This window comes from Terrapene carolina, unplaced genomic scaffold, assembly GCF_002925995.2.
Source record: "Terrapene carolina triunguis isolate 2854851 unplaced genomic scaffold, T_m_triunguis-2.0 Scaffold740, whole genome shotgun sequence".
Taxonomy (NCBI): Eukaryota; Metazoa; Chordata; order Testudines; family Emydidae; genus Terrapene; species Terrapene triunguis.
In genome coordinates this window covers 4,550,281-4,575,464 of record NW_020665091.1, presented here as the reverse complement: position 1 = coordinate 4,575,464, position 25,184 = coordinate 4,550,281, and the positions used below count along the sequence as shown (strand labels likewise).

The 25,184-nt window shown below is 48.7% G+C and overlaps 1 protein-coding gene across 6 annotated transcripts in view; it reads right to left on the bottom strand.

The window, feature by feature from the left end:
• Nucleotides 1-25,184, bottom strand: part of KPNA1 (karyopherin subunit alpha 1) — a 155,912-nt gene that overhangs the window by 104,618 nt on the left and 26,110 nt on the right. For all 6 annotated transcript variants that reach the window (XR_003370207.2, XM_026660199.2, XM_026660197.2 and 3 more), the window contains exons 4-5: nt 22,460-22,559; nt 12,869-12,963 (exon numbers count right to left, since the gene is read on the bottom strand). Coding sequence is in view for 5 of the 6 variants with exons in the window: in XM_026660199.2 (XP_026515984.1) it covers nt 12,869-12,963; nt 22,460-22,559 (195 nt within the window). In the remaining variant the exon portion in view is untranslated. The remainder of the gene's footprint in view (nt 1-12,868; nt 12,964-22,459; nt 22,560-25,184) is intronic.

The following is a 25,184-nucleotide window of genomic DNA, read 5'->3' as shown; positions in this document are numbered from 1 at the left end:
ACTTCTCAAAAATTGTAGAGCAGTGTAATTGAGACTTTTAGGTCTGTAATTCAGTGACCAGGGAGGTTGAAGTGTTCTCAGACTGGTTTTTGAATGTTATAATTCTTGATGTCTGATTTGTGTCCATTTATTCTTTTGCATAGAGACTGTCCGGTTTGGCCAATGTACACGGCAGAGGGGCATTGCTGGCACATGATGGCATATATCACATTGGTAGATGTGCAGGTGAACGAGCCTCTGATAGTGTGGCTGATGTGATTAGGTCCTATGATAGTGTCCCCTGAATAGATATGTGGACAGAGTTGGCAACGGGCTTTGTTGCAAGGATAGGTTCCTGGGTTAGTGTTTTTATTGTGTGGTTGCTGGTGAGTATTTGCTTCAGGTTGGGGGGCTGTCTGTAAGCGAGGACTGGCCTGTCTCCCAAGATCTGTGAGAGTGAGGGATCGTTCTTCAGGCTAGGCTGTAGATCCTTGATGACAAACATCTATAAAATCTCTATCAAGCGTTCTTACAACCACAATACCCACCTGCTGAAGTGAAGAAACAGATTGACAGAGCCAGAAGTCACCTACTACAGGACAGGCCCAACAAAGAAAGTAACAGAACGCCACTAGCCGTCACCTTCAGCCCCCAATAAAACCTCTCCAGCACATCATCAAGGATCTACAACCTATCCTGAAGGATGATCCCTCACTCTCAGATCCTGGGAGACAGGCCAGTCCTCGCTTAGCCCACAAAAGCTTATGCTCAAATAAATTTGTTAGTTAGTCTCTAAGGTGCCACAAGTACTCCTCGTTCTTTTTCCAGGTGTAACAGAGCATGAGGCACCTGATGCCCCACAGGGAAAAGAAGTATCTCTACCCTCTACAGCCCAGTTCATGGGATGTTTGACACATTTATAGGCTTAATTTAGTTTGCATTTTGCCCTTCAATGCTCAGTATAGATTTAATCACAGGAGATGTAATTTGCACAGTAGAGGAGCCAAAATTTTGCCCAATTTAGGGCTGCATTGACAACGTGTCAGGACGTGGAGGACTGCATCTATGCATAAATGAAGCACTATTTCACCTATTCTCATCTTACATACAGAAAAGTGGTCCATGGAGATTACAAATTCCAATCTGAAGAAGTTATTCACCTTGTGCAGTAATGATGGTTCTTCGAGATGTGTGTCCCTATGGATGCTCCACTGTAGGTGTATCTGCGTCCCTGCGCTGCTGATCGGAGAATTTTGGTAGCAGCGCCCGTTCAGCCCGTGCATGCACTGCCTCCCCCTTGTGGTCTGCCACGAGGCTAACCAGCATTGTGCAGGCGAACCCTCCTCAGTTCCAACACTCTGCAGTAGAGAATGATGAGAACTCCGAAGTAGAGGGGAGGAAGGTGAGTCATGGAGCACCCATAGGGACACACATCTCAAAGAATCATTGTTACTGCACAGGGTGAGTAACTTCTTCTCTTCTTCAAGTAGTGTCCCTATGAATGCTCCACTGTAGGTGACTCCCAAGCAGTATCCTCCACTGAAGGCTCGGGCTTTGGAGTCGAGTCTGTGATGGATGACAGTACCGTGGCACCAAATCTGGTATTTGCAGCAGAGTCCCCCAGGATGTCAGTGTTCTGCAAAATATATGTGCAGATGCCCAGGTAGCTGATCTGCAGATTTCTGATATAGGGATACCCTTGGAGAAGGCGATAGATCTCATAGAATGTGTGCAGATTGTAAATGGGAGTGCTAAATTGCGAATCTGATAGAGTTTGATACAGTCCAAGACCCATTTAGAGAATCTTTCAGCTGAAATCGTGGGCTTCTAGACCTGTCCACGATGGAGAGGAAGAGTCTTGGAGATTTTCCAAAAACCCTTGTCCTGTTCAAATAAAAGGCCAAAACTCTCCTTACCTTGAGCATATGGAAGATGGCTTCCCTATTATCCTGGTGAGGTTTGGGATAAAAGGTTGGAAAATGAATGAGTTGGTTCACGTGAAAAGTGGAAGTTACTTTGGGGGTGAACTTCGGATGTGGTCTAAATGTGACTGTAAGGAAAGAATACTGTGAAGGGGGAATGCGCCATCAGGGCCGCTCTCTCCCTATCCTTCTTGCCAAGGTAACGGCGATCAGGAATGCCATTTTCATGGAAAGGTGAGTTAAAGAACAAGTGGCCATGGGTTCAAAGGGCGGTCTAGTCAGTCCTTTTAATAGTAGATTGGGATCCCATTGTCGGGTAGGAAGCCTAGATTGTGGAAAGAAGTTTGATATGGCCTTGAAAAACCTCTTTATAGTCGGTGAGAAAAAATTGAGTACTCTTCTACCTACTGGTGGAAGGTCACTATTGCTGCTAAGTGTACTTTCAGCCAGCTAAGACAATCCTGATTTCTTGAAATTCAGCAAATAGTCTAGGACTACAGGTAGAGTGACTGTATCCAGGGTGACTCTTTTGGACTGGCATCAGATCCAGAATCTAGTCCACATCTGAAGGTAAGTACGAGGAGTAGTCACTTTCCTGTTGTGTAATATCACTTCCTGTACCTCTTCAGAGCATGATGTTTATGTCCTGGAACCATGAAAGAGCCAGGCTTTGAGCCATAATATCTGTAGGTTGGGATGGAGAGTACATCTCTCATTCTGGGAGAGGGGGTAAGAAGTGGTTGGAAGAGTCATTGGTGGACACAGCACCAGTTGTGCCAGCTAAGGGTACCATGAGTATCTTGGCCAAGTGGAAGCAATCGGCATGATGTTTGCTTTTTCTCTTTTTATTTTCAACAAGACTTTCAGCAATAGAGGGAATGGGGGAAAGGCGTAAATAAGGCCCTTCTCTTATGAGAGAAGGAGAGCATCCCCCACGGACTGCTGGCTGATGCCCGCTCTGGAGCAGTACTATGCACATTTCTTGTTCTGATAAGTAGCAAACAAGTCTATTATCAGTGTCCCCCGTTGTCGGAGTAAGTCATGGAGTATCACTGAGTCTCTCACTCGTGGTCATGTGGGAATTTGTGGCTGAGTCTGTCCACTGTTGTGTTGAGTACTCCTGGTAGGAAAGCCACTCATATTGTAACATTGTGGGAAATGCACCAGTTCCAGAACTTTAGTGTTGCCATACAAAGAGAGGGCAACCTGGCGCCTCCTTGATGGTTTATGTAATACAGGCGAGTCTCATCTTACGCGCATTTAACATGCACGAATTCAGCTTTGCGCGATCGGCAAAAGAGAAAAAGAACAATTTAAATACTGCACCTATAGTGCGGGCGATTCCGTCCGCCATTACACTCAATGTAATTCTGACTATACGTGATTTTCGCTTTACGCGCTGACAGCGGAACGTAACCCCAGCGTAAGATGAGACTCGCCTGTACTTGCACGCTATATTGTCCATCATGACTACAGCTCCATGTTTGTCACAGAGGTCACAGATTCTGTGGATTTCCGTGACTTCTGCCGCGGCCCAGATGGCCTGGGAGCCGCCTGAGCAGCTCAGGCAGCCCCTGGGCCAGTCGCACTGGCTGCTGCTGGGGCAGTATTGGGCCCCCCCCGCCCCTCGGCAGTAGGAGTTTGGGAGGGGGGCTCAGGGCTGGGGTGTAGGGCAGTGCTTACCAGGGGAGGCCCTCCCTGGAAGGGCGACAGGGGCTCCCCTCCCTCAGCTCCTAGCTCCATGTGCTTCCTCCGCCCGCAGGCACCACCCCCGCAGCTCCTATTGGCTGTGGTTCCTAGCCAATGGGAGCTGCAAACTGGGGCTTGGGGTGGAGCCGAGGCAGCACTGTGCAGGCGTTTATTGGGTCTTTCCACCAATCCATGAATGGTTTGATTTTGGTGAGCATCAACAGGAGTTTGTCTATGTTGTCTTTGTTCAGTCTGCAACCCGAACTGAACTATGCTTGGAGGCATTTCATGCAAAGTCTGGCATGAGCTATCACTGATGTGCCCCAGAAGCTGAAGGCAATGTCTGGCCGATATCTGAGGGCTGGATTGCACTGTCTTTATAAGTGTGGCGAGACTGAGGAATCTGTGTTGTGGGAGGAGCGCTCTCGCTCAGAGTAGAGATCGGCTCCTATGAATTCTAGTCTCTGTATCGGTATTAATGTTGATTTTTGTGCATGGATTTGTAGGCCCAGATTCTTGAATAGATCCAGAGTGGTATGGATAACTCGCTGGGCTTTGACGAAGGAATGCCCCCTGAGGAGACAATCATTCAGGTAAGGTAGACCATAATGCCCTGGGAGTGTAGGTGGGCTGCCATCACAGAGAAGACCTTGGAGAATACTTGGGGGGGGGGGGGGGGGGGGGGGGGGGGGCAATGAGAGGCCAAAAGGGAGTATCCTGTACTGGTAGTGGTCCTGGCCTAGGGTGAATCTGAAATATCTTCTGTGACACAGTATGATCGAAATGTGGAAATAAGCATCTTGGAGGTCAAGGCCATGAACCAGTCTCCTTTTTCTAACATTGGAATAATCATCGCCAAAGTGACCACCTTGAAAATATTTTTCTGCCAAAAAGATTAAGGTGCTTCCAGTCCCAGTCATAGAAGGTGGATTTCAGGTGATGCTGACAGCCTCTTGAATTCACCACATCCACAATGATCAAATTGGGAGGGAGGGGGGCGCGCAGCTGAGAGAAGAGAAAGTCCGTATCTTTCGCTGGCAGGTAATAATTTATATTGTCCTGCTTACATGTTGGCAGCACCGATGCTGGGGTCTGCCATATGAGTTTTGCAGGTTCCAAGAAGGCCTCATTATTAGGAAGGGCTACTCTGAACAATGCAGAGGAGTGTAGAATGTCCAATAGGCTTTTGGTGTGACCTGGTCACCTCTTGTAATGGTAGTTGTAATCCATCTGCCACCCTCTGAGCTAGCTCCTGGAACAGCTTGAAGTCATCTGCCAAAGACAGAGGAGGGGGCATCACTCTCTCATCTGGCGATGAAGATGAGAAGTTGGTCTGCTTGGTAATCTCCTCCTCGACTTCAGCCTCTTATTCCTCTCCTAACTGTCCAGGGGGCTCAGACATCCTCGACACAGCAGCCGAAGGAGGGGTCTCATGAGCTCCTGATAGGCCAAGCTAGAGCCACGAGAGGCACGGTGTCTATATGCCTGCCAAGGGTCCCAGTAAGGCCACTGAGAGGGTGGGAAGGGCCTAGGGATGCCAACTGTCTAATCACACAAACCCAAACACCCTTGCCACTCCCCGTTCCCCGAGGCCCCACCCCACTCACTCCATCCCCCCTCCCTCTGTCGCTCGCTCTCCCCCACCCTCATCTCACTTTCACCATGCTGGGGCCAAGGGGCTTGGCGTGTTGGTGGGGGCAAGGTGTGTGGGCTCTGGGAGGGAGTTTGGGTGCAGGAGGGGGCTCTGGGCTGGGGTAGGGGTGCAGAAGGGAGTGCGGGGTGCAGGCTCCGTCTGTGAGGCGCTTACCTTGGGCGGCAGCACAACAGGGCTAAGGCAGGCTCCCTGCCTGCCCTGGTCCCGCACTGCTCCTGCAAGCGCCACCCCCGCAGCTCCCATTAGTCACAGTTCCCAGCCAATGGGAGCTGCGGAGTCAGCGCTCAGGGTGGGGGCAGCGCGCAAAGTCCCCTGGCCTCTCCAGGGGCCGCAGGGACATGCTGGCCACTTCCGGGAGCGGCACAGGGCCAGGGCAGGCAGGAAGCCTGCCTTAGCCCCGCTGCATTGCCGGACTTTTAGTACCTAAAATCTCCCGGTTTGGCTTCAGTAGCCTCCGGGAGATAGGGCCTGATTCCAGGAGACTCCTGGCAAAACCAGAAGGGTTGGCAACCCTAGAAGGGTCCCAGAGAGATTGGTACCACGACAGCCCATACTAAGGAGGCTGGGGGTCAGATGGGTGGTACGGCTGAGGTCCATGCTGGAAATGGGTACTGTAGGGTAGATGAGAGGCGTGGTGGGAGATTATGTCCTCTTGTTCACTGTCTGACTCAGCACTCAAAAATGGGGGTGCATGGCATGATATCACTGGCAAGTCTGGAGCTCTGGGTGGACTTGGCAGCGGGGCCCTGGTACCAACCAGAGGTGAATCCAGTTTGTCAGACAAAAGGTCTGTCGCGTGCACGAAGTCCGACAGTGCTGCAGTCAGCGGTACCAGTAGCATTTGGCAGTACTGAGACATATGCACCGAAGGAGTTGGTGATGCAGTTGATCGCACGGTCCACTGGTGCATGGCATGCCGACAATGGTACCGACGTTGATGTCTGCACTGAAGGAGCCTTGCCTATGATGGATTCTCTAGTTTTCTTGCAGTACCAATGATTCTTTGCTAGTGCCTGTCGCGTCCTTAGGTAGCCCAACATGTTCTGTCAGGGTAGTACTGTGTGAGCTCTTGGTACCAGATTTAGATGGCTTCAATTTGGTCAGTCCCGATGATACCGAGGGAGCCAGAGATACTTTTCGGCTCGGTCAGGGCTTGCTGTGGGGACTCACAGGCCTTTTCATAGAGGTCTTGTGACAGTGGCTCATGGTTGACTTTTTAAGCTCATCTCCCTTAGATGTAGAGGGTTGCGGTGAGGATTCTCGCCATCCGGAGTCTTGGCGCAGCTTCGAGGGTGGTTGGAGGGCCACTTCCATTAGGAGAAGCTTGAGTCTCATTTCTCTATCCCTTCTGGATCTGGGTTTCAATTGTTGGCAAAACCCACACTTCTGTGGGATGTGGTTCTCTCTCAGGCAGCAGACACACTGTGAATGTCAGTCAGTCACTGGGATAGATTCTTTGCAAATGAGACACTTCTTGAAGCCCAGTGAACCAGACATACCCTGTCCATGAAAGGGGGGAGGGCAAAGAAAAACAAAAGTTTAACAAAGGTGTTTTTTTAGCTATATAAATAAATAAAAGTGAAAAGTGAAAAAAGAAAAGGGAGCTCTAAAAGATTAGAGAAACAATTAGTAATTCTATAGAATGCAATGATCCACTAACAGTCAGCTAAAGCTCCATCTCTAGCCACGGGCAGTTGAGAAGGAACTGAGAAGAGTTCACATGCGCAATGCTGGTTAGCCTCATGACAGACCACAGGGGGGGGAAGGGGAGAAGGGCGAAAGACAGCACATGCACAGGTCAAATGGACACTGCTACCAAAATTCTCTGATCAGCAGCAGAGGGACGCAGATACACCTACAGTGGCGCATCCATCGGGATACTACTAAAAGAAGAAGCAGTGTTTCCCATTACAGTGGAGGCCACCTAGTGCAAGAGTATTGTGTGAAGAGATCCTAATATATCACACCCTTCTATTACAGAGGAAAGAACTGGCCTGTACTGAAGAACTCCATAAGGCAGCATTTAACCTGCACACTGCACTGAAAAAGTACCTGTTATTTTATGAATTTTGAAAGAACATTTATTCTAACCCACTTATTTTATTAAATTAAACTACCACTAATCTGTGTAGATTTGGTATGGTTAGGCCAGATTGCCTTCCTTTCCCTCTATTTTCTACTGGCCAGGAAAAAATTCCAGCTACAATGAACCAGAGTGAAAGTGAAAGGAATTCCCAAGGGATAGGCTTGTGACAAGGAGATTAACTTCTATTCTAAACCATAATCACATTTCCAAAACCAACTCAAGAAAAGTTACAGATTTCCTACCTTTGTCACCTTGGAAGTGATCTATATTCAGGTCTAAATTTTTCATTCTGGATTGGCATAAAAACAGTTACTAACCTGCTCTGTTGATCTTCGAGATGTGTTGCCCATGTCCATTTCACTTCAGGTGTGCACACACCCAGTGCATCAGAGACAGAGATTTTTCAATCAGTGATACCTGTCGGGGTGGCGTATGCACTCTCTGCTGCCTCATACTGCTACACAATGGTATAACAGGTGGAGCCATCACAGACCCTGTCTCCCCAGTTCCTTCTTACCGGACAGACACTGATATAGAGGTGAGAGGGTAGGTCATGGAATGGATATGTGCAACATCTCGAAGAACAACAGCTACAGAACAGGTCAGTAACCGTATTGTCTTCATGTGATTGCACATGCCATTCCACTTCAGGTGACTCATAAGTAGTTCAATCTAGAGGTAGGTTTCAAAGTCTACCTGAACGAGGACTGAAGAACTACTCATCTGAACTTGGCAACATCTCTGGACTGCTGAGATATAGCATAATGAGTTGTAAAGGTAGGTACCGATGACCAAGTTGCAACTCTACAAATATCTGCTATAGGCACTTGAGCCAAAAAAGCTCCAGAAGCTGCTTGAGATTTTGTAGTGGGCACTACCACTCTGCTTGGAGAGGGTATATCAGCAATGTCAATGCACATATGTAATGCAGGATGAAATCCTCTGCATTGAGACTGTAAAGCCTTTCATCTTGTCTGCAACTGACAAACAACTGTGATGAAGATCTGAAAGACCTCATTCTAAGTAAAAAGCCAACGCCCTTCTAGCACCCAAGGTATGCAGTCTCTCCTCATCCTTATGAAAATAGGACTTAGGAAAGAAAGTTCGTAAATATATGGCTTGATTGAGGTGGAATTACGATATTACTTCAGTCAGGAATTTCAGATGTGGATGAAAGTATAACTTTTCCTTATAAAAATCTGCACAAAGAGGTTCAGCTATCACTCTTTCCACAGTGGTAATAGCTGCCAAAAAATACTACTTTCATAGACAGATGCAGCAAATAGCCATGGGTTCAAAGGAAGGACGCATCAACTGACTTAGCACCACATTTAAGTCCCAGGAAGAGATGGGATCTATGACGTGGGGATATAACCTGACCAGACCCTTTAAGAATCAGACTGGCAGAATCAGAAAATACTGAACAGCCTGCAATTGGAGGTGGAAAGTAAAAATAGCTGCCAGGTGAATTCTGATTAAACTAATCAATAGGCTTTGTTGTTTCATGTGGAAAAAAACCAGTCCAAAACATGTTGGCTAGAGGCCAGGACTGCAGAAACACCCTTCTGTTTTGACCATAGGAGAATCATTTCCACTTCAACATATAAGCTTATCTAGTAGAGGGTGTTTTGCACATTCCCTGAACTCTCTGCCTTACCCATGGAGCATCCAGGCCCTCAGATGGCGAGCGAGTACTCCTGCAGGTATTGTCACTGCATGACAAGCTCAAACTGACTTTAACCAGCCTGGCAACTTCGAGATGAAGTCTGGCATGTTGAACCACGTACATGCAGGAGGTCATGTGTCCCAGTAGACTGAGGCAATTTTTTACTGTTGTAAACAGATGAGCTTTTAGATCTATGGAAATGTTTAACATTGTCAGGAATCTGGCTTGAGATTAGGAATGCCCTGGCTACTGCAGAATCCAGGATTGCTCCTATAATTCGTTCTCTGAACTGGGAAGAAGACTGACTAGTCCTCATTAATCAACAGATCCGAACTCCAAAGAGGCAACAGACCCTGGATAGATCTCATAACAGCTAGTCATGTAGGTGAGGAAATATTTGCACACCTTGTTTCCTTAGGAATCCTGCAACCACTGCTGTGCATTTTGTAAATACTTGCAGGGCAGCAGACAGGTCAAAGCGTAGGACTGTAAACTGATAATAGATGTTGTTGACCAGAAGTCTTAGGAATTTCTGGAGGCTTGGATGGATTGCCACATAGAAATATGAGTCCTTCAAGTCAAGGGCAGCGTACCAGTCACCAGGATCCAGGGAGGGGATGATGGTGGCCAGGGCAACCATGCAAAACCTTATTTCCTTTATATATTTGTTCAAACTTCCCATGGAGGACGGCTGAGACCTCTTTTTGCCTTTGGAATCAGGAAGTAATATGATTAAAAATCCTTCCCTCAGTGGGGGGGAGGGTGATAACCTCTTCTAGAGCTCCCAACAGAGAAGAGACTGCATTTCTCACAGGAGGACACCCTCATGACAATGGTCCCTAAAGAGGGACGGGTCAGGGAGGAAGAGATGGAAATATACTGCCAGGTGTATCCCCATTCCTCACTACTTAGGACCCAGCATCTGTGGTAATATGGGAACAAGCAAATAGGAAGCAGGATACCCTGTTGGAAAAAATAAGAGAAAGGAGAAACTTGAATGATGTGATCTGGTACTCTGTGCTTGACAAGACCATTCAACAGACAGTTTGGGTTTCCCTGATTGTCTGGAAGAATCTGCCGAAGAAGAAAACTGATAAGGAATTGGTCTTCTCCCGTGGTTCTTTCTTTGTTTTCTAGATTGGACAGGCTGTCTCAGTGGGAAAGGCAGGTATCTATGTAGAAACTGAGGGTGGAAATGCTTTCTTTTAAGGAAGGGTATGTAAATTCCCAATAATTTCAATGTGGTCCTCAAATTTTAAGACTGTGGAGCATCTCATCTAGCTTCTACAAGAATGTAGGATCTTCAGAGGGGAAAGCCTGTATCCTCTGCTGGACCTCCTGTGGAAAACCCAAGGACTGAAGCCATAAACATCTGTGCATAGATACTGTAGATGCCATGGCTTTAGCCACTAAATCTGCCCTGTCTAAGGATGCCTGCAGAGAGGTCCGAGCCACCAGCTTGCCCTTAGTCTAACAGAGCCTGGAATTCTTGTCTCGCATCTTTTGACAACTTATCTAAGAACTGCCGCATATTATCCCAGACAGAGAAGTCATATCTGGCCAACAATGCTTGTTGGTTAGCAATGTGAAATTGTAGACCAGACATGGAATATATTTTCCTACCAAAAATGTCAAATTTGTTTGCATCTTTGTCCTTTGGGGTAGAAGAGGGACAACCCTGACACACACTCATTTACTGCCAAGACACCAAGGAACCTGACGAGGGATGCTCATAGTCTTGAGAAAGGACATAGTAGCTTCTTTTTGTTCTCTTGACTGTTGGAGGCAGCAAGGATGGCATATGCCACAAGGATCTTATAGGCTCTAGGATGGCCTCGTTGATAGGGAGAGAGACTCTAGAATGCCCTGCTAACTCCAGAATGTCCACAAGTCCATGAGGACTCTCCTGGACTACCTCAACAGGGATATCAAGAGAGGTAGCTACTCTCTTTAAAAGGTCTGGCTAAGCCCTGTAGTCATCTTAGACTAGTGATGTATCTCCAGGAGCAACAATCTCATCAGACAATGACAAAGAGAAATGCAAAGGAGGCTTAGGCTGATCCTCCTGCACCATAGCGAGTGGATGTTTCATAGCTCAGAGGCTTACAGGGTTTTGCTCAGTACCGAAGACATACTCCTGGACCTCATCACGTGAGTTAGCATGCCGCCTGGCAGTAGATCTAAAAAGGGAAGATCTGGAAGCAGGAGGCATGCCCCAAGGGTTCCAGTAGGGCTATGGGTATGGCATAGGACCCCAGCCATGAGCGCTCCAAGGTTCCCTTAATCTGGACTGTCTTGGGACATGCAATAGGCACCAGTAACGAAACTCCCTCAATGAAAAGGGGGAGTGTCATCATCTATCTCAGAAGGGAAGGGCACAAGAATTTAACTCCGACTCTGAGGACGACCCTGAGTCAGCTGACCATGGTAGTGCGCTACATCAAGCAGTGCCAACGTCTATGGGTGCCATTCCTGATATAGCAGTAACAGGGATATCAGTACCAGGGTAGGTTCACTCCTAAACGGCACCGGTTGAGAAAACGCTGGACGCTCAATGTACCAAGGACTGACCACAAGCCTGAGGTAAGTCCATCCCCAGGTCCTGAAGATAGCTCACCTGGTACCAAAGTATCTCCTGTACCACGGGGCAGTCTGGTACTGAAAGGCAGAGCAGATCTTGCGCTGCTGCGTAGGCCTCCAGTATCATCGGTACCAAGAGGCTTTCTTGCTGCTGATGTTGTTGCACAGAAGTATTCGAAGAGGTTGGTACCAGAGAGCATCTCTTGCCAGAGGACATACTACTCCCTGTCCTCCTGAGTACTTACCAGGGACTTCAATCATTTAGTGGAGCTAAGTCTCAGCTCCTTGGGTGATTCCAACCTCTTGTGCTGCTTCTTTGTCACCAGGGAAGGGGATTGGTGCAAGCATTCCAAGGCAATGTCCAGTGGGGCAATTCTCAACTTATGCTGAAGTACTCAGTGCAAGCCCCAAGAGGGAAGACTCAGAAGGCTGATGCAGGGAGGCCTTCATAAAGATGTGGTGTAATCTTGCCTCTGTTTTTGTTCATCCAAGGCTTAAAGTCTCTGCAAATTTGGCAGCAGTCTCTAAATGCTCACCAGCTTCAATTTTTTGCAGCCAGCACAAGGTTTAAACACTGGAGACCAAGCCATATCTTGGTACTGGGCTCTGGCACCCCGTAACAATAGTGAACCAATGCCAAAGGAAAAGAAAAATTAATATAAATTTCATTTGTTATTTTTCTAACTATCTAACAAGTACCATTAGCTATTTACAGAAGGATAAGACATTCCCTGTAAGGGATGAAAACTTGCAGAAGCAAGCTGACATGCTCCAACTACTGATCACAGGTGGTAAGAAGGAAATCAGAGGGACCTAGGGTGGCTCCGCACTGTATACGATTATGCAGCAACACAAGGCAGCAGAGGATGCATGAGTCACCTTGGCAGGTCATACCAAAGAAACTCTGGTGCATTGGGCATGCACATACCTGAAGTGGAATGGACATGTGCAATCACACGAAGGAGAAACAAGACAATGTGGGATAGTTCACTGGTATTTCACCTTTCCAGGCTGGCATTCAAATCCTGCTTCTGATACAGAAGAAAGTCAATGTGGTGATCCCATCCTAGCCACCATACTATGACCTGACATACTCAGCCTCTTCTCCGAGGCCTAAAGCTGAAATCGCAGGAGTCCTTTGAGTTAAGATTCAGTTTCATTGTCATAGCCTGGGAGGAAGGTGGTGACTTGCTTAATGTGTACCTGCTTTTAGCTACTAACATCCCAACATTAATTTTCATGATCACCAACTCCATTCATAAAATAGGGGGGGGGGGAGAAATATTGTGCACCTGTAATGTACAATTTTCTTTTCGTTTGAGGAACTCCACAAACCTGGCCACCACTCCTGGTGTGCTGATCACTTCATCTATTGGTGGATTAGGCTCTGTTTAAAATAGAATGTGAAATTAGATACAAGAATCTCTTTGCATAGAAATTCCCAAGTGACTACACCAAAATCCCATTATGTTAATTTCTCTCTTTGTCAAAGAAAATTACATTTTACACCAACATTACTTTGCCCATATCAAGGACAGGGATTTACATCTGCCATAGAAAGTGGATTCCAGCACCATGATTCTGGGGATGGGTGGGGGAGAAAACATACATACATACACACATACACACACAGGAAAAGAAGCCAATTCATAAAACCAACAGGCTCATTTATGAAAAAGAAAGACTACTGCCTCTGCAGAGCCATTTTGACACATGTGCATGTGGAGCAGCTGTCTTACAATTGTCCAGAAAGCAGCATGTTTGAGCCACACAAGCATCACCTAGGTCCAAAGGTTGTTTGTTGTTGTGAGGATAAAACAGCCCAAACCATCTCTTCTTCATTTAATAGTCATAGATTATAGGCCACAAGGGACCATTACAATCACTGAGTCTGACTTCCTGAATAATACAGGCCATAAAACCTCCCACAGGAATTTCTGCGTCAAGACCATAACTTCTTTTTGCCCTTTAGTTTATCTTTTAGACAATATCTGGTCTTTTCATTAAAAGACTTCAAGTGATGGAGCATCCACCACACCCATAAGAAAGTTGTTCCAATGGCTGATCACCCTAATTTGAAATTTTGCACCTTATTTCTAGACTAAATTTGTCTAGCTTTAGTTTTCAACCATTGGATCTTATTCATTTAGCAGAAAATGCATAAAGAGCCATCTACTATCAGAAATCTCTTCTCCATGAGGCACTTTTAGCCCATAGTCAAGTCATTTAACTTTCTCTTGGATAAACTAAAATAGATTAAGTTTCTTAAGTCTCTCATGATAAGGCAGGTATTCCAGATCTCAGATCATTCCTGTAGCACCTTCTGAATCTTTTCCAATTTTTCAACATCCATTTTGAAGTGTTGACACCAGAAGCGGACAGACTATTCTACAGCAATAGTCTAATGCCACGTACAGAGGTAATAACACTTCCCTACTCCTACTTGACATTCTACTTCTTACAAATCCAAGGATCACGTTTGCCCTCGTAGATACAGCATCATATCCGGAGCTCATATTCAACTGGTTATCTACCATTATCCCCAAGTCCTTTTCACTGTCACTTTATTCCAGGATACCATCTTCTAAGGGTGATCTACATTCTTTATTCCCACATTCTCCCAGGAGGGAGCAGTCAGGGAACGAGGGGGGGGGGGGGGTTGGGTGGGTCAGGGGTTCTGAGGGGGGCAGTCAGGGGGCAGGAAGTGGAAGGGGCGGATAGAGGGCAGGGACCAGGCTGTTTGGGGAGACACAGCCTTCCCTACCCTGCCCTCCAAACAGTTTTGGATCCTCGGTGTGGCCCTCAGGCCAAAAAGTTTGCCCACCCCTGCTCTATGCTGAAAACCAACAGAACTATAATCAAAACCAGAACTTCAATTCGTGTGCCAAGTTCAGACTTTCCCAACAGTTACAAAACATCCCCAAAAAGGACAGTTACCTGTTCCGTAACTGGCGTTCTTTGAAATGTGTTGCTCAGGTGTATTCCACTATAGGTGTGAGTGCTCGCCACATGCACCGGTGCCAGAAGTTTTTCCCTTAGCAGTATCTGTAGTGGGGGAGCACCGCTGCGACCCCTGGAGTGGCGCTGATATATCGCGCCATAAAGGGGGCTGTGTGCTCCCCCCACCCTCAGTTCCTTCTTGCCAGACAACTCCGACAGAGGGGAAGGAGGGTGGGACGTGGAATACACCTGAGCAACACATCTCAAAGAACGCCAGTTACGAAACAGTTAACTGCCCTTTCTTCTTCGAGTGATTGCTCATGTGTATTCCACTATAGGTGACTCCAAGCTATACCTGATGGAGGCGGGTAGAAGTTTAAGTGTAAAGTTTTAAGGGTTACCCGGGTGGAGCACCGCCCTACCAAACCCGGCGTCATCCCTCGTTTGGGAGACGATCGCATAGTGCGGTGAAAAGGTGTGGACAGAGGACCACGTAGCAGCCCTACAGATGTCCTGAATAGGGTCATGAGCCACATAGGCCTCTGACAAGGCCTGGGCTCTCGTCAAATGAGCCTTCACAATAGGAGGCGGGGGAATCCCTGCCAGGTCGTAACGGGTGCGAATGCACGACGTGATCCAGCGGGAAATCCACTGAGTGGACACCGGTCGTCCCCTCATGCGCTCGGCCGACGCAATGAACAGCTGGGGAGACTTCCTAAATGGTCTGGTTCTGTCCAGGTAGAAGGCCAGCGCTCTGCACATGTCTAACATGTGCAGGCGGTGTTCCTCATTGGAGGAATGGGGCTTAGGGCAAAGGACCGGGAGGAAAATGTCCTGATCCATATGAAAAGCCGAGACTACCTTCGGCAAAAAGGCAGGGTGAGAGCGGAGCTGCACCTTGTCCTTATGGAAGACCGTATACGGCGTCTCAGAGGTCAGGGCCCTGAGATACGAAACCCGACGGGCTGAGGTGATAGCCACTAAGAACGTCAACTTCCACGACAAGTGGGACCACGAACACGTGGCTAATGGCTCAAAAGGAGGCCCTGTGAGGCGGGAGAGCACTAGGTTCAGGTCCCAGAGCGGGACCGGGGGCCTGGCGTAAGGGAATGCCCGATCTAACCCTTTCAGAAACCAGGCCGCCATGTCATGTGAAAACACAGACAGGCCCTGCACCGGGGGATGGAAAGCCGAAATGGCTGCCAGGTGCACCCTGATGGAGGAGGGTGCCAGCCCTTGGGTCCTAAGGGACAGGAGGTAATCGAGGACAAGATGGATAGACGCGGAAGAGGGAGAGGAACCTCTATCCCTTCCCCACCTAGAGAATCTATACCACTTAGCCAGGTAGCTTCGACGCGTGGAGGGCTTCCTACTTTCCAGCAGGACCCTTCTCACATCCTCAGAACACCTCCCTTCCTCATTTAACCATGGAGCAGCCACGCTGTCAGGTGGAGCGCGGCTAGGTTGGGATGGAGGAGACGACCGTCCTCCTGGGAGAGGAGGTCCAGGCGGAGCAGCAGTCTGCGAGGGGGGCCCGCTAAGAGTTGCAGTAGGGTCCCATACCAATGTTGACGGGCCCAATCCGGGGCTATGAAGATAACCCTTGCCCCGTCTGACTTCACCTTCTGTAGGACCCTGCCAATTAGGGGGAAGGGCGGGAAGCTGTAAACCAGGGGCCCCGACCATGGGATCAGGAACGCGTCCGATATCGCCCCATCGCCCTCTCCCGCCCTGGAGCAGAATCATGGGCACAAGCGATTCTGGGCGGTGGCGAACAGGTCTACCTGGGGAGTGCCCCACTGTAGGAAGATCCACCTGGCCACCTCCTTGTGCAGGGACCACTCGTGATGTTGGGAGAACACCCTGCTTAGGCGGTCCGCAAGCGTGTTGCTCTTGCCGGGCAGGTAAAAGGCCTGCAGGAGTATGTCGTGGGCTATACAGAATTCCCACAGGAGCTGGGCTTCCTGGCATAAAGCCCGGGAACGCGTGCCCCCCTGCTTGTTGACATAATACATGGCGGTCGTGATGTCTGTGAGGACTCTGACCACCTTCCCCTGTATGTGGTGGCAAAAGGCCACGCACGCCAGGCATACAGCCCTGAGCTCCCTGACGTTTATGTGCCGGGTCAGTTCCTCGGGTGACCACATACCCTGGGTCCTGAAGTCCCCCACGTGGGCTCCCCAACCCAGGTCCGAGGCATCGGACAATGGATCTAGTGAGGGAGGGGACTCTTGGATGGGGATACCCCGGAGCATGTTGCTTGGGAGGGACCACCATTGGAGGTCTGTCACTACCGTTGGCGGCACCGTGACGACCTTGTCCAGGCCGTCCCTGGCCTGGGAGTACCGGGAGGCCAGCCAAAGCTGAAGGGGCCTCATCCGGAGCCTGGCATGTCACACCACATAAGTGCATGCTGCCATGTGGCCTAGGATTTGAAGGCACACCTGTGCCGTGGTTACCGGGAAGGCCATGACTGAGGCGCTGAGAGCCCTGAGCGTCTCGAATCTGTCCCGTGGGAGGGAGGCCGTGGCCACCCAGGAATCTAACAGCGCCCCTATAAAGCTTATGCGCTGAACTGGGATTAACGTGGATTTCTCCTCGTTTACCAGTAGGCCTAGAGCTGCGCAGGTGTCCAACAGGAAATTCATCTGCTGCTGCACCAAAGACCGAGACCGACCCTTGAGCAGCCAGTCATCGAGGTAGGGGAAGATCTGCAGCCCTTTTCTCCTGAGGTGGGCCGCCACCACCGCCATACACTTCGTAAATACTCGGGGGGGCAGTAGAGAGGCCAAAGGAGAGGACCGTAAACTGGAAGTGATCCTGACCCACCAGGAAACGCCTGTGACCCTCGAAAATGTGGATGTGCAAGTACGCATCCTGGAGGTCCAGTGCCGCAAACCAATCCCCCTGGTCTAGGGATGGAATAATAGAGGCCAGGGACACCATGCGGAATTTGCAACGAACCAGGAACTGGTTGAGATTCCGCAGGTCGAGGATGGGCCAAAGCCTGCCCTTCGCCTTCGGGATGAGAAAATACCTGGAGTAAAATCCCTTGCCCTGGAATTCCCCAGGTACTCTCTCCACAGCTCCCAGGGAGAGGAGGCGGTCTACCTCCTGGCGGAGGAGGAGGGTATGCTCCAGGTCCCCGGACAGCTCCCGGGACGGGGGATGGTTGGGGGGGGGGGGAGGTTTGAAACAAACTGCAACCTGTACCCTTGGGAGATGGTGCTGAGGACCCATTGGTCCGACGTTATACAGGACCATTGCAGTCGGAAAGCCGATAAACGGTTGATAAAACGCAACTGTATTAACTGGGGGGTGGGGGGTACACTGGCAACAGGCCTGGTGATCCCCCTCAACGAGTCAAAAACGCCGTTTCCCCGGCCTCTTGGCCTTCGAGGGCCCGGGCCTTGGGGCCGAACGGGATTGGCGTTGGGCCCGACGCCTTTGGTCTCTCTGCCACTTAGGCAGGGGTTCGTATCTGCCCTGAGCCGGAGGAGCAGAGGTTTGAGGCCTGGGCTTGTCCTTAGAAGGTGGGACATAGAGGCCCAGCGTCTGTAGGGTGGTGCGGGAGTCCTTCATCCCATGCAGATGGGTATCTGTCTGGTCCGCAAATAACGCTTTGCCATCAAACGGCAGGTCCTGCATTATCGACTGGGACTACACGGACAGCCCCGAAAGCGAGAGCCACGACGCCCTTCTCATGGAGACCGCCGAAGCCATTGACCGAGCGGCTGTGTCCACTGCGTCCGAAGCCGCCTGGAGAGCTACTTTAGCCGCCGACGCACCCTCTTCAACCAGAGCCCAGAATGCCTTCTTGTCCTTGTCTTGAAGAAGGGGTTCGAACTTGGGGAGGGATCCCCAGAGATTAAACTCATAACAGCTCAGCAGTGCCTGGTGGTTGGCCACTCTGAGCTGGAAACTGGCAGACGAATAAACCTTTTTCCCAAAGGTGTCAAGTCTCCGAGCGTCCTTGTCCTTTGGTGTGGGCGCCGCCTGGCCGTTCCGCTCACGGTGGTGGACCGACTCTACCACCAAAGAATTCAGAGCCGGGTGGGTGTATAGGTACTCGTGACCCCTTGCGGGGACGAAATACTTCCTTTCGGCCTTCTTGGAAATGGGGCTAAGAGAGGCCGGGGTCTGCCAGAGGCCGGTGGTGATGTTGACCACCCCCTGATGGAATGGGAGGGCCACCCACCCCGGTACCGAGGAGGCGAGGACATTAAACAAGGTGTCAGAGGGCTCCTCCATCTCCTCGGCCCGGAGCTCGAGATTTGCTGCCACCCTCCTAAGCAGCTCTTGGTGCGCCTTGAAGTCCTCTTGAGAAGAGGGAGGCGGTACCGCAACTGAATCACCCGGCGCCGAAGAGGTAGATGGTGCGGTGCCCTCAGCCACCAACAGCATCGTAAGCTCGATATCCGGGTCGTGTCCCAGGGTCGGTGCCGGTTGTTCGGCGTCCGCGGCGCCATCCCGGTCCCGGGGAGGTGATGCAGGGCGGTCTTGAGAGGCTCCTGCCACGGAGCGAGGTCCCGGCTGCGAGGGTGCCTGAGGCCACGGTGCCCACTGGCACCATTGTCCTTGCCAGGGCACGGCATGGAACTGGGACGCCTGGGGCACAGACAGAGCTGGTTGCTCCTGCGGTGCAGTGCGGCCCGGGGAGAGACGGCTGTGCGCCGACGCCAAAGTCCTGGAGGAGCGCACGGTGCCGTAGGAACGACTGGAGCAGTCTCTGTTGTGACGGTTCCTGCCCCGAGACTTCGACCTGGATGAAGTCGAGAGGTAGCTGTCCAAGTAGCTGTCTCTGGATTCCCTGCAGCGTCTGTGGCCACGGCGCCTCAGTGCCAGGGACTCTCGGGACCGACTCGGAGCACGGCCTCTGTGACGACGGGCGCTGGAATATGAGCGCCGGTGCCGACGGCGTCGGGAGCTGTTCCTCTCAGACTGACTCAAGGAGGAACAGCGTCGCTTCTTGTCACCTCCTCTACGGCGCTCGAGACCGGAGGAGTGGGACTCGCTCGCAGAAGAGCCGGCACACGGAGTTGACGTACAACACGGGCCTCTGCTCAGCACCTCGACCCTGGAAGGTATCTTGACCTCCGATACCTCTGGGGAGGGCTGATGGGCGCCCAAAGGCGGCTTTTCAAGGGACCGGGGGCCCAACTGAGGCGGCGCTCCCGGCACTGGAAGGGCTAGGATGTCACACGCGGCCTGAACTGCCTCTGGCGTCAAAGGCATGCGCACTTCAAGCGAGGCTCGCGCGGACGGGACCGGACTACTCCGCTCAGCGCGAGTCGGAGGTCTCTGTTCCGATGGGGGATCGTAGGCTGCCCAACTCGGGTCTGGCCTCACCCCTCTCCTTCTCTCGGCGCCGCTGAGTCTTCCCTTGCTTCTTACTGGGAGAGCAGTGCCTAATCGACAACGGTGCCTCGCTGCGCACCAAAGACGTGGTGCCGGGCGCGGAGTCGGGTCGACGCGCTGGTGCCAGGGCCAGTGCCGACTCCATTAGCAAAGCACGGAGTCGGATCTCACACTCCCGCTTTGTCTGAGGCTTGAAGGAGCGGCAAATCTTACAATGCTCACTAATGTGAGCCTCGCCCAGACAGCGAAGACACTGAATGTGTGGATCGCTTCTGGGCATAGAGTTGCGACAAGAGTCATACGACTTGAAGCCTGGGCCACGCGGCATGCTCCGAGCCAGACACTAAAGAAAGAAAAGTCCAGCAAAGAAACAGTTCAGTGAACTAGATACCACTAAGGCTATAAACGCTGCAGCCAAGGCTGGAGCAAGTTCCGACTACCTCCACTGGCGGCAAGAAGGAACTGAGGATAGGGGGAGCACGCAGCCCCCTTTATGGCGCGATATATCGTCGCCACTCCAGGGGTCGCAGCAGTGCTCCCCCACTACGGATACTGCTAAGGGAAAAACTTCCAGCACCAGTGCACGTGGTGAGCACTCACACCTATAGTGGAATACACCTGAGCAATCACTCGAAGAAGAACCTGTGTTGCCTATGGTATCTCTTAGACAGCTCCATCAGTGACCGCTACCTAGTTTATTGAAGAAATGTAAGAAGTGATATCATCATGGACTATAATTGAGGAGAAAATATCTGAGAGTAGAGGGATCTTTAATCTACCTGACAAAGGCATAACAAGAGTCAATGGTTAGACGTTAAAGCTTGGCAAATTCAAATTGGAAATAAGGTGCAGATTAAGTGAAACCATTTACAATTCTCTATTTGAAATATTTAAATCAAGAAAATATGTCTTTCTAAAAGACAGGCTCTAATTCAACTAGAGGACATTGAGTTTAACACAGAAATTACGAAGTGAAATTATATGGCCTATGTTATACAAGGAATTAGACTAGATCACAACAGTTCCTTCTCCTAAAAACCTATTATTCTAGGATATTCATATGGCCTCCAAAACCATCATAGCTGAGGTCCCCACAAACATTAGTGAATATTGTGACTAAATGTGATTGTTTCACCTTTTACCTTGCCTCCCCAACTCCATTTCTTGATTTTATTCACTTGTTCTCTATCTTAGATTATAAACTCTTTGGGTCAGGGATTGTTCTGTCACATGTGCCTAGTCTAATGGCCTAATCAGAGTTTCTAGGTGATACCACAATAATAAATGAATGATCTACCCTCACAGGGTAGGGAAGTATTATCCCTATTTTACAGATGGGGACTCAAGACGCAGATTGAGGGATCTGACCATAAATTACACAAGAAAGCCTGTGGCATTCCCACAAGTTGAACGATAAGGTTATCCATTCTTGACAATACTCTCTATTCCTCTGCTTCAGCCAGGGTACCATAAGCCTCAAAGCATAAGAAACCCATGATAATCTAAACTATTTGGATCTGAGGAATGCAAGTATACTAAGGAGTGCTTTGAAGTGAATATCTTTTTCTTCTGGCTGAAAGGATAAAGCTTGCACAGATGGAGTTCCGCCTCAAGGAGTGATCTAGTCAAGTGTCAAAGGCATACCAGTTGATCAATATTTTAGTCTTATAAGAGGCACAAGATTTAAAGCCCAACTTCCTGTGGGACTCTGCAGTCCCAGAGGTGGGAAGCCACTCAAGTGGAGGTATCAGTAGCTATGAAGCTGACTGTGACCCTAAAGTGGGTTAGTGTCCAAAAAGCACACAACACTGGTTACAGTGGGGATCCATAACAGTAGTGCCAGGAAACAGAGCAAGCCACACAAGGAGGAACTAGAAATTTAAAAAAAAAAAAAAAAAACTCTCTTTTAAAGTAATAAAAAATTAGCATAACAAATGAAATAAAAGGAGGATGGGAGAGGATTATAGAGTCCAAACCAGAGGAGACAGCAGCCAAGACAGGAACAGTCAGACCCACAGATACTTTAACCTGTCACACTGAAGGAATTACTGCCCTGATGCTAGAATATCTAGTGAGACTGGCAGGGGTTTGAAGAGTATGGTGCTAAGATATCTTTCATGTCACAAAGACAGTTCACTACCCCGTTACTAGAAGAGTGAGTGAGGGGGGGATTTGACAGCAACATTCAACTACCTGAAGGGGGGGCGTTCCAAAGAGAATGGAACTAGGCTGTTCTCAGTGGTGGCAGATGACAGAAAAGGAGCAATGGTCTCAAGTTGCAGTGGGGGAGGTCTAGGTTGGATATTAGGAAAAACTATTTCACTAGCAGGGTGGTGAAGCACTGAAATGGGTTCCCTACGGGGATGGTGGAATCTCCATCCTTAGAGGTTTTTAAGGCCCAGCTTGACAAAGCCCTGGCTGGGATCATTAGTTGGGGTTGGTCCTGCTTTGAGCAGGGGGTTGGACTAGATGAACTCGTGAGGTCTCTTCCAACCCTAATCTTCTATGATTCTATTATAATAGCTGGAATATAAAACATATCCCCCCACCTCAACATTACAACTCTAAGTAGCTTCAGTACTCACCTTTTGAAAGTAGCTTCCGGAATTTCTGAGTGGCTGAGAGCTGCTGCTCTGGGTTATTGGAGAAAATCATCTCAATCATATCAGAGGTGATGATGGCACTCTGGGATTACATAGGGAAAGCAAACTAGTAAATTTTGGATTGAATTCAGAGGGAAAAGATTACAATAACATTTGCCAAACTGTGCTATTGAGTTTATTACTATGTAAGAAGCTAGAAAACAAAAGTGATATTATTGACTGTTAGTGTGATCGTTCAAAGGGCTTTAGATGGTCGCACGCTAATTTGTGAACCTTTCATCTCTAGAATCCAAATTTTGTTTTAAGGTATATGAGCAAAATTAGCAGACATTTTCCACATCACAAAACCACCATATAACTGGCAGTATCTTATCAGGAGAAGGAAGATGAGGATTGAAATAGTAAAGTTATTGATATATGGGTGTTTGTGGCTAGGATAAGTTATTGTCTAGACCTGTCCATTATGTTTGCTTCAAGCCACTTTTGTAGCACCTCAATTCACACAACCTGTAATTTTAAAAAAGTATAAATGGTTTTAGTTCTGGTGAAAGACAGACAACCCTGATGACTGAATTCCTGAGCATGAACATCACAGCAGCAGTGCTAGCTTTCCTACACTACTCTGACCAGTGTCCTTCAACTTTGACCTGGAGACTTTGTCTACAGCAGGAAAAAAAGGATGCACAGTTCAGCACACATGCAGGTCCACTGGTGGAAGGAGTAGTGTAGAAAGGGCTCAGATCTTCTGACCACCAAGTCATCAAATCCTACTCTAGGAGGGTTATAGATGAAACAGATAAAAATACCTGAGCTTTCTCTGCACTTCCACTTCCATTAGTGAAGAATTACTGGTCTATATTTTGCAAGATAGGTAATTTAGGAGAAGAGGGGAGTTAAATTTCAAGCGTCCCCTCTCTCTCTGAGATTTTCATGGATGCTAATTTGAGATATTTGCAATTGTAGTTTTTAAAATTAGCACCTGTCCCATTTAGACTGAAACACCCTCCCATACTTTTCTCCAGGTCCATTTCACATAAGCTTTAAAACAAATGGTTACAGCTTTCTATCACTACTGACCTGGGATAAATTTTAGGAGAGCTAGCTATGTGAGTCTTTATATCTCGTTAGGGATCCACTGAGCCATCCAGGTTACTCCGTTAATGAGTTTTTGGCAGAGCAAAGCAAATCTGCACACTCATTTCAATGGTATTTCTCTGTATGTAATGCAATAACTTTTGAAAACTACAACCACTGAATTCCAAAATGTCAGAGAACGTTCTTAACATCAATGGGCAGATCCCTAGTGATTCTGGTGAAAATTAGAAAATCAAAGTGACTCTTCTCAGGGTTCCAAGACTGAGTCACCTTAATACCCCCCCGTATCCAGCGTGAGAAAGACTTGCTTGTGCTCAACTGTGTTTCAGCTCCCCGACACTACCAGTCTGAGAGCCACTCAAGCACCCTACTCTGGGCTATGCCAGCCCTTACGTTGCCTTTGAGGTTAACAGTAGGTGTACTCCCAGTCCCTGAGCCCCTTTGAAGCATTCCCCTGTAGTGTCCAGCCCCTTATCCATTGAACATTCACAGAAAAACCAGGTCTGTCGTTTCTAAGGGGCCAGTGAACACACCAGCTTGTATGATTCAACTCAGGATCAGCCCCTAGTTTAATAACAGACACTTACATATATTTATAGTGAAAACAAGTTTATTATCAAAGATTCAAGAAATAGTGAGTAAGAATAATGAAAACAAAAAGGTTACACATACAACAAAATCATAACACGATTTCTAGAGACTAAACTGAACAGGCTAACCTTCTGTCTTAAGAAATTTATCTCACCCCAAACGTCCTCTGCATCATTTTAACCAAGGCTAGTTGTAATCCCATTTTCATGAATGTACATTGCACTGCCCGATTACTTCTTAATGCGGGATGAGAGAGCATCTTCCTTATTCTCCATATATCCTTCAGAGTTCACTGTCTGTACCCAGAATCAGGATAACACCCCACACACCCCCGTGGCTTATTTTCCAGTATGCTGCCTCCCTGTTGATTTCACAACCCCCTGACGACTTCATATGCAAATGACTCTCCATTGTGTTAGCTTACAATGCTTAACTTACATGCTGACAGAGACAGGTGAATAAACATCTTTTGTCTGACAGAAAACCTGTTTGTCAACTCTGCCTTGATACATACTTTAAAGCATATTTTCAGTAGACATACATAACTCCTTACATTGTATGTGTACACACATTTCACAATGATATTAGCGACTAGTGGGTTCTGTACCAAACTAAACAAAGCATAATTTTTAATCACATATGTGGTTAGATGTTTGGCTGCATGAGTGCTGTCCCTGTGTGCCGTCCCAGTTCTGCGGAGACAGTTGGCACAGCAGACCTCAAGCGAACCACCCAATGTCCACAAGATCTGTTAAGGTACGAAGGCACCCAGGCAGGTTTATTGTCGACAAAACATGGTACTAGTATCCTGAAGACTGTACTGGACCACTAATATATGTATGCCCGTAACAATGGACGCAGCTCAGTCAGTGGCAGGACTTCCCACTGCCCTCTAAACTGGCCAAAGACACTCCCTCTGAGACTCCATTTTATTCATGAGTACAAACAAATTACATATTGTCCCTCTGACATAGTTAACATCTATTAACATAGTCCGTTACCACCCATGACCTTGTACATC